The sequence below is a fragment of the Oncorhynchus nerka genome, linkage group LG13 (assembly GCF_034236695.1).
Source record: "Oncorhynchus nerka isolate Pitt River linkage group LG13, Oner_Uvic_2.0, whole genome shotgun sequence".
Lineage (NCBI taxonomy): Eukaryota > Metazoa > Chordata > Actinopteri > Salmoniformes > Salmonidae > Oncorhynchus > Oncorhynchus nerka.
Genome location: NC_088408.1, coordinates 14499852 through 14512996, shown reverse-complemented (window position 1 = coordinate 14512996; position 13145 = coordinate 14499852). Strand labels below are relative to the sequence as shown.

Below are 13145 nucleotides of genomic sequence, written 5' to 3'. Positions count from 1 at the left end.
TATACACACAATCAGTATACACACACAATCAGCATATACACACAATCAGCATATACACACAATCAGCATATACACACACAATCAGTATATACACACAATCAGCATACACACAATCAGCATATACACACAATCAGCATATACACACAATCAGCATACACACAATCAGCATATACACACAATCAGCATATACACACAATCAGCATATACACACAATCAGCATATACACACACAATCAGCATATACACACAATCAGCATATACACACAATCAGCATATACACACAATCAGCATATACACACAATCAGCATATACACACAATCAGCATATACACACACAATCAGCATATACACACAATCAGCATATACACACAATCAGCATATACACACAGCAGTATATACACACAATCAGCATATACACACAGCAGTATATACACACAATCAGCATATACACACAATCAGCATATACACACAATCAGCATATACACACAATCAGCATATACACACAATCAGCCTATACACACAATCAGCATATACACACAATCAGCATATACACACAATCAGCATATACACACAATCAGCATATACACACAATCAGCATACACACACACAATCAGTATATACACACAATCAGCATATACACACAATCAGTATATACACACAATCAGTATATACACACACAATCAGCATATACACACAATCAGCATATACACACAATCAGCATATACACACAATCAGCATATACACACACAATCAGCATATACACACAATCAGCATATACACACAATCAGCATATACACACAGCAGTATATACACACAATCAGCATATACACACAGCAGTATATACACACAATCAGCATATACACACAATCAGCATATACACACAATCAGCATATACACACAATCAGCATATACACACAATCAGCATATACACACAATCAGCATATACACACAATCAGCATATACACACAATCAGCATATACACACAATCAGCATACACACACAATCAGTATATACACACAATCAGCATATACACACAATCAGTATATACACACAATCAGTATATACACACAATCAGCATATACACACACAATCAGCATATACACACAATCAGTATATACACACAATCAGCCTATACACACAATCAGCATATACACACACAATCAGCATATACACACACAATCAGCATATACACACACAATCAGCCTATACACACAATCAGCATATACACACACAATCAGCATATACACACAATCAGCATATACACACACAATCAGCATACACACAATCAGCATATACACACAATCAGCATATACACACACAATCAGTATATACACACACAATCAGCATACACACACACAATCAGTATATACACACACAATCAGTATATACACACAATCAGCATATACACACAATCAGCATATACACACACAATCAGCATACACACAATCAGTATATACACACAATCAGCATATACACACAATCAGCATACACACACAATCAGCATACACACAATCAGTATATACACACAATCAGCATATACACACACAATCAGCATATACACACACAATCAGCCTATACACACAATCAGCATACACACAATCAGTATATACACACAATCAGCATATACACACACAATCAGCCTATACACACAATCAGCATATACACACAATCAGCATATACACACACAATCAGCATACACACACAGCAGTATATACACACAATCAGCATATACACACACAATCAGCCTATACACACAATCAGCATATACACACAATCAGCATATACACACAATCAGCATATACACACACAATCAGCATATACACACAATCAGCATATACACACAATCAGCATATACACACAATCAGCATATACACACAATCAGCATATACACACACAATCAGCATACACACACAGCAGTATATACACACAATCAGCATATACACACACAATCAGCCTATACACACAATCAGCATATACACACAATCAGCATATACACACAATCAGCATATACACACACAATCAGCATATACACACACAATCAGCATATACACACACAATCAGCCTATACACACAATCAGCATACACACAATCAGTATATACACACAATCAGCATATACACACACAATCAGCCTATACACACAATCAGCATATACACACAATCAGCATATACACACACAATCAGCATACACACACAGCAGTATATACACACAATCAGCATATACACACACAATCAGCCTATACACACAATCAGCATATACACACAATCAGCATATACACACAATCAGCATATACACACAATCAGCATATACACACAATCAGCATATACACACAATCAGCATACACACACAATCAGCATATACACACAATCAGCATATACACACAATCAGCATACACACACAGCAGTATATACACACAATCAGCATATACACACACAATCAGCCTATACACACAATCAGCATATACACACAATCAGCATACACACACAATCAGCATATACACACAATCAGCATATACACACAATCAGCATATACACACAATCAGCATATACACACAATCAGCATATACACACAATCAGCATATACACACAATCAGCATATACACACAATCAGCATATACACACAATCAGCATATACACACAATCAGCATACACACACAGCAGTATATACACACAATCAGCATATACACACACAATCAGCCTATACACACAATCAGCATATACACACAATCAGCATACACACACAATCAGCATATACACACAATCAGCATATACACACAATCAGCATATACACACAATCAGCATATACACACAATCAGCATATACACACAATCAGCATACACACACAATCAGCATATACACACAATCAGCATATACACACAATCAGCATATACACACAATCAGCATATACACACAATCAGCATATACACACAATCAGCATATACACACACAATCAGCATATACACACAATCAGCATATACACACAATCAGTATATACACACAATCAGCATATACACACACAATCAGCCTATACACACAATCAGCATATACACACAATCAGCATATACACACACAATCAGCATACACACACAGCAGTATATACACACAATCAGCATATACACACACAATCAGCCTATACACACAATCAGCATATACACACAATCAGCATATACACACAATCAGCATATACACACACAATCAGCATATACACACACAATCAGCCTATACACACAATCAGCATACACACAATCAGTATATACACACAATCAGCATATACACACACAATCAGCCTATACACACAATCAGCATATACACACAATCAGCATATACACACACAATCAGCATACACACACAGCAGTATATACACACAATCAGCATATACACACACAATCAGCCTATACACACAATCAGCCTATACACACAATCAGCCTATACACACAATCAGCATATACACACACAATCAGCATATACACACAATCAGCATATACACAATCAGCATATACACACACAATCAGCATATACACACAATCAGCATATACACACAATCAGCATACACACACAATCAGCATATACACACAATCAGCATACACACAATCAGCATATACACACAATCAGCATATACACACACAATCAGTATACACACAATCAGCCTATACACACAATCAGCATACACACACAATCAGTATACACACAATCAGCATATACACAATCAGCATATACACACACAATCAGCATATACACACAATCAGCATATACACACAATCAGCATATACACACAATCAGCCTATACACACAATCAGCCTATACACACAATCAGCATATACACACAATCAGCATACACACACAATCAGCATATACACACAATCAGCATACACACACAATCAGCATATACACACAATCAGCATACACACACAATCAGCCTATACACACAATCAGCCTATACACACAATCAGCATATACACACACAATCAGCATACACACACAATCAGCATATACACACAATCAGCATATACACACAATCAGCATATACACACAATCAGCATATACACACAATCAGCATACACACACAATCAGTATACACACAATCAGCATATACACACAATCAGCATATACACACAATCAGCCTATACACACAATCAGCATATACACACAATCAGCATATACACACACAATCAGCATATACACACAATCAGCATATACACACAATCAGCATATACACACAATCAGCATATACACACAATCAGTATATACACACAATCAGCATACACACACAATCAGTATACACACAATCAGCATACACACACAATCAGCATATACACACAATCAGCATATACACACAATCAGCATATACACACAATCAGCATATACACACAATCAGCATATACACACAATCAGCATATACACACAGCAGTATATACACACAATCAGCATATACACACAATCAGCATATACACACAATCAGCATATACACACAATCAGCATATACACACAATCAGCATATACACACAATCAGCATATACACACAATCAGCATATACACACAGCAGTATATACACACAATCAGCATATACACACAATCAGTATATACACACAATCAGCATATACACACACAATCAGCCTATACACACAATCAGCCTATACACACAATCAGCCTATACACACAATCAGTATATACACACAATCAGCATATACACACAATCAGCATATACACACAATCAGCATATACACACAATCAGCATATACACACACAATCAGCATACACACAATCAGTATATACACACAATCAGCATATACACACAATCAGCATATACACACAATCAGCATACACACAATCAGTATATACACACAATCAGCATATACACACAATCAGCATATACACACAATCAGTATATACACACAATCAGCCTATACACACAATCAGCATATACACACACAATCAGCATATACACACACAATCAGCATATACACACACAATCAGCCTATACACACAATCAGTATACACACACAATCAGCATATACACACAATCAGCATATACACACAATCAGCATATACACACAATCAGTATATACACACAATCAGCATATACACACAATCAGCATATACACACAATCAGTATATACACACAATCAGCCTATACACACAATCAGCATATACACACACAATCAGCATATACACACAATCAGCATATACACACACAATCAGCCTATACACACAATCAGTATACACACACAATCAGCATATACACACAATCAGCATATACACACAATCAGCATATACACACACAATCAGTATATACACACAATCAGCATACACACAATCAGCATATACACACAATCAGCATATACACACACAGCAGTATATACACACAATCAGCATATACACACAATCAGCATATACACACAATCAGCATATACACACAATCAGCATATACACACACAATCAGCATATACACACAATCAGTATATACACACAATCAGCATATACACACAATCAGCATACACACACAATCAGCATACACACAATCAGTATATACACACAATCAGCATATACACACACAATCAGCATATACACACACAATCAGCCTATACACACAATCAGCATACACACAATCAGTATATACACACAATCAGCATATACACACAATCAGCATATACACACAATCAGCATATACACACAATCAGCATATACACACACAATCAGCATACACACAATCAGTATATACACACAATCAGCATATACACACAATCAGCATACACACACAATCAGCATACACACAATCAGTATATACACACAATCAGCATATACACACACAATCAGCATATACACACAATCAGTATATACACACAATCAGCCTATACACACAATCAGCATATACACACACAATCAGCATATACACACACAATCAGCATATACACACACAATCAGCCTATACACACAATCAGTATACACACACAATCAGCATATACACACAATCAGCATATACACACAATCAGCATATACACACACAATCAGTATATACACACAATCAGCATACACACAATCAGCATATACACACAATCAGTATATACACACAATCAGCCTATACACACAATCAGCATATACACACACAATCAGCATATACACACACAATCAGCATATACACACACAATCAGCCTATACACACAATCAGTATACACACACAATCAGCATATACACACAATCAGCATATACACACAATCAGCATATACACACACAATCAGTATATACACACAATCAGCATACACACAATCAGCATATACACACAATCAGCATATACACACACAGCAGTATATACACACAATCAGCATATACACACAATCAGCATATACACACACAATCAGCATATACACACAATCAGCATATACACACACAATCAGCATATACACACAATCAGTATATACACACAATCAGCATATACACACAATCAGCATACACACACAATCAGCATACACACAATCAGTATATACACACAATCAGCATATACACACACAATCAGCATATACACACACAATCAGCCTATACACACAATCAGCATACACACAATCAGTATATACACACAATCAGTATATACACACAATCAGCATATACACACACAATCAGCCTATACACACAATCAGCATATACACACAATCAGCATATACACACACAATCAGCATACACACACAGCAGTATATACACACAATCAGCATATACACACACAATCAGCCTATACACACAATCAGCATATACACACAATCAGCATATACACACAATCAGCATATACACACACAATCAGCATATACACACAATCAGCATATACACACAATCAGCATATACACACAATCAGCATATACACACAATCAGCATATACACACACAATCAGCATACACACACAGCAGTATATACACACAATCAGCATATACACACACAATCAGCCTATACACACAATCAGCATATACACACAATCAGCATATACACACAATCAGCATATACACACAATCAGCATATACACACACAATCAGCATATACACACACAATCAGCCTATGCACACAATCAGCATACACACAATCAGTATATACACACAATCAGCATATACACACACAATCAGCCTATACACACAATCAGCATATACACACAATCAGCATATACACACACAATCAGCATACACACACAGCAGTATATACACACAATCAGCATATACACACACAATCAGCCTATACACACAATCAGCATATACACACACAATCAGCCTATACACACAATCAGCATATACACACAATCAGCATATACACACAATCAGCATATACACACAATCAGCATATACACACAATCAGCATATACACACAATCAGCATATACACACAATCAGCATACACACACAATCAGCATATACACACAATCAGCATATACACACAATCAGCATACACACACAGCAGTATATACACACAATCAGCATATACACACACAATCAGCCTATACACACAATCAGCATATACACACAATCAGCATACACACACAATCAGCATATACACACAATCAGCATATACACACAATCAGCATATACACACAATCAGCATATACACACAATCAGCATATACACACAATCAGCATATACACACACAATCAGCCTATACACACAATCAGCATATACACACAATCAGCATACACACACAATCAGCATATACACACAATCAGCATACACACACAATCAGCATATACACACAATCAGCATATACACACACAATCAGCATACACACAATCAGTATATATACACACAATCAGCATATACACACACAATCAGCATATACACACACAATCAGCCTATACACACAATCAGCCTATACACACAATCAGTATATACACACAATCAGCATATACACACAATCAGCATATACACACAATCAGCATATACACACACAATCAGCATATACACACACAATCAGCATATACACACACAATCAGCCTATACACACAATCAGCCTATACACACAATCAGTATATACACACAATCAGCATATACACACACAATCAGCCTATACACACAATCAGCATATACACACAATCAGCATATACACACACAATCAGCATATACACACAACAGCAGTATATACACACAATCAGCATATACACACACAATCAGCCTATACACACAATCAGCATATACACACAATCAGCATATACACACAATCAGCATATACACACACAATCAGCATATACACACACAATCAGCCTATACACACAATCAGCATACACACAATCAGTATATACACACAATCAGCATATACACACACAATCAGCCTATACACACAATCAGCATATACACACAATCAGCATATACACACACAATCAGCATACACACACAGCAGTATATACACACAATCAGCATATACACACACAATCAGCCTATACACACAATCAGCATATACACACAATCAGCATATACACACACAATCAGTATACACACAATCAGCCTATACACACAATCAGCATACACACACAATCAGTATACACACAATCAGCATATACACACAATCAGCATACACACACAATCAGTATACACACAATCAGCATATACACACAATCAGCATATACACACAATCAGCCTATACACACAATCAGCCTATACACACAATCAGCATATACACACAATCAGCATATACACACAATCAGCATATACACACAATCAGCATATACACACAATCAGCATATACACACAATCAGCATATACACACAATCAGCATATACACACAATCAGTATACACACAATCAGCATATACACACAATCAGCATATACACACAATCAGCCTATACACACAATCAGCATATACACACAATCAGCATATACACACACAATCAGCATATACACACAATCAGCATATACACACAATCAGCATATACACACAATCAGCATATACACACACAATCAGTATATACACACAATCAGCATACACACACAATCAGTATACACACAATCAGCATACACACACAATCAGCATATACACACAATCAGCATATACACACAATCAGCATATACACACAATCAGCATATACACACAATCAGCATATACACACACAATCAGCATATACACACAATCAGCATATACACACAATCAGTATACACACAATCAGCATACACACACAATCAGCATATACACACAATCAGCATATACACACAATCAGTATACACACAATCAGCATACACACACAATCAGCATATACACACAATCAGTATACACACACAATCAGCATATACACACAATCAGCATATACACACAATCAGCATATACACACAATCAGCATATACACACACAATCAGCATATACACACAATCAGCATATACACACAATCAGTATACACACAATCAGCATACACACACAATCAGCATATACACACAATCAGCATATACACACAATCAGTATACACACAATCAGCATACACACACAATCAGCATATACACACAATCAGTATACACACAATCAGCATATACACACAATCAGCATACACACACAATCAGTATACACACACAATCAGCATATACACACAATCAGCATACACACACAATCAGTATACACACAATCAGCATACACACACAATCAGCATATACACACAATCAGCATACACACACAATCAGCATATACACACAATCAGCATATACACACAATCAGCATACACACACAGCAGTATATACACACAGCAGTATATACACACAATCAGCATATACACACAGCAGCATATACACACATTGATACACACACAGCAGTATATACACACAGCAGTATATACACACAATCAGTATATATACACAATCAGCATATACACACAGCAGTATATACACACATCAGCATATACACACAATCAGCATATACACACAATCAGCATATACACACACAATCAGCATATACACACAGCAGTATATACACACATCAGCATATACACACAATCAGCATATACACACAATCAGCATATACACACACAATCAGCATATACACACACAATCAGCATATACACACACAATCAGCATATACACACAATCAGTATATACACACACAATCAGCATATACACACAATCAGTATATACACACAATCAGCATATACACACAATCAGCATACACACACAATCAGTATACACACAATCAGCATATACACACACAATCAGCATATACACACAATCAGCCTATACACACAATCAGCATATACACACAATCAGCATATACACACACAATCAGCATATACACACAATCAGCATATACACACAATCAGCATATACACACAATCAGCATATACACACAATCAGTATATACACACAATCAGCATACACACACAATCAGTATACACACAATCAGCATACACACACAATCAGCATATACACACAATCAGCATATACACACAATCAGCATATACACACAATCAGCATATACACACACAATCAGCATATACACACAATCAGCATATACACACAATCAGTATACACACAATCAGCATACACACACAATCAGCATATACACACAATCAGCATATACACACAATCAGTATACACACAATCAGCATACACACACAATCAGCATATACACACAATCAGTATACACACAATCAGCATATACACACAATCAGCATACACACACAATCAGTATACACACACAATCAGCATATACACACAATCAGCACACACAATCAGTATACACACAATCAGCATACACACACAATCAGCATATACACACAATCAGCATACACACACAATCAGCATATACACACAATCAGCATATACACACAATCAGCATACACACACAGCAGTATATACACACAGCAGTATATACACACAATCAGCATATACACACAGCAGCATATACACACATTGATACACACACAGCAGTATATACACACAGCAGTATATACACACAATCAGTATATATACACAATCAGCATATACACACAGCAGTATATACACACATCAGCATATACACACAATCAGCATATACACACAATCAGCATATACACACAGCAGTATATACACACATCAGCATATACACACAATCAGCATATACACACAATCAGCATATACACACAGCAGTATATACACACATCAGCATATACACACAATCAGCATATACACACAATCAGCATATACACACACAATCAGCATATACACACACAATCAGCATATACACACACAATCAGCATATACACACAATCAGTATATACACACACAATCAGCATATACACACAATCAGTATATATACACAATCAGCATATACACACAGCAGTATATACACACAATCAGTATATATACACAATCAGTATATACACACAGCAGCATATACACACACAATCAGCATATACACACAATCAGTATATACACACAATCAGCATATACACACATCGATACACACAATCAGCATATACACACAGCAGTATATACACACAGCAGTATATACACACAGCAGTATATACACACAGCAGCATATACACACAGCAGCATATACACACAGCAGCATATACACACAGCAGTATATACACACAATCAGCATATACACACAGCAGCATATACACACAACAGCATATACACACAATCATACAAACACCAACTTATGTCATTACATTAAAACATGTATTTTCTTTTTAGCGGCTGATGGTCCAGGCGACCGCTTCATCATCGGAGAGTCCCAGGCTGGAGAACAGGTCCACACACACACACACACACACTACACCCTATCGATACTCAGGGTGAAGCACTTGGCTGGTACCCTCCTTCATGAAGAGCGATATATCAAAACACACACTCAACGTTTATTCCCCCTGGACCGACATTGTGCATTGAAGTGTGTGTGTGTGTGTGTGTGTGTGTGTGTGTGTGTGTGCGTGTGTGCGTGTGTGTGCGTGCGTGCGTGCGTGCGAGAGTTAGTGTAGCGCTCCCATACTGACTCAGCTTACTCCACCACAGGTGGCCCGCCGGCCCAAGCTGACACATTATCACACACTGACACATTATCACACACTGACACATTATCACACACTGACACATTATCACACACTGACACATTATCACACACTGAGACAGTATCACACACTGAGACAGTATCACACACTGAGACATTATCACACACTGAGACATTATCACACACTGAGACATTATCACACACTGACACATTATCACACACTGACACACAACACATTATCACACACTGACACATTATCACACACTGACACATTATCACACACTGACACATGACACAGTATCACACACTGACACATTATCACACACTGACACATGACACATTATAAAACACTGACACATTATCACACACTGACACATGACACATTATAAAACACTGACACATTATCACACATTGACACTGACACATTATCACACACTGACACACAACACATTATCACACACTGACACATTATCACACACTGACACATTATCACACACTGACACATGACACAGTATGACACACTGACACATGACACATTATCACACACTGACACACAACACATTATCACACACTGACACATTATCACACACTGACACATTATCACACACTGACACATGACACAGTATGACACACTGACACATGACACATTATCACACACTGACACACAACACATTATCACACACTGACACATTATCACACACTGACACAACACATTATCACACACTGACACATGACACATAGTCACACACAGACACATGACACATTATCACACACTGACACACGACACATTATCACACACTGACACATGACACATAGTCACACACTGACACAGACACAGTATCACACACTGACACATGACACATTATCACACACTGACACATGATCACACACTGACACATTATCACACACTGACACATTATCACACACTGACACATTATCACACACTGACACATTATCACACACTGACACACTGACACATGATCACACACTGACACATGATCACACACTGACACATTATCACACACTGACACAGTATCACACACTGACACAGTATCACACACTGACACATTATCACACACTGACACAGTATCACACACTGACACATTATCACACACTGACACATTATCACACACTGACACAGTATGACACACTGACACATAGTCACACACTGACACAGACACATAGTCACACACTGACACAGACACATTATCACACACAGACA

General features: G+C 37.3%; 1 protein-coding gene across 1 annotated transcript in view; it reads left to right on the top strand.

Annotated features, from left to right (window-relative positions):
- LOC115139157 (gephyrin-like) overlaps positions 1-13145 on the top strand; it is a 140397-nt gene that overhangs the window by 110264 nt on the left and 16988 nt on the right. Inside the window, exon 12 of the mRNA XM_065026955.1 lies at positions 11611-11666. Within this exon, the coding sequence (XP_064883027.1) occupies positions 11611-11666 (56 nt within the window). The remainder of the gene's footprint in view (positions 1-11610; positions 11667-13145) is intronic.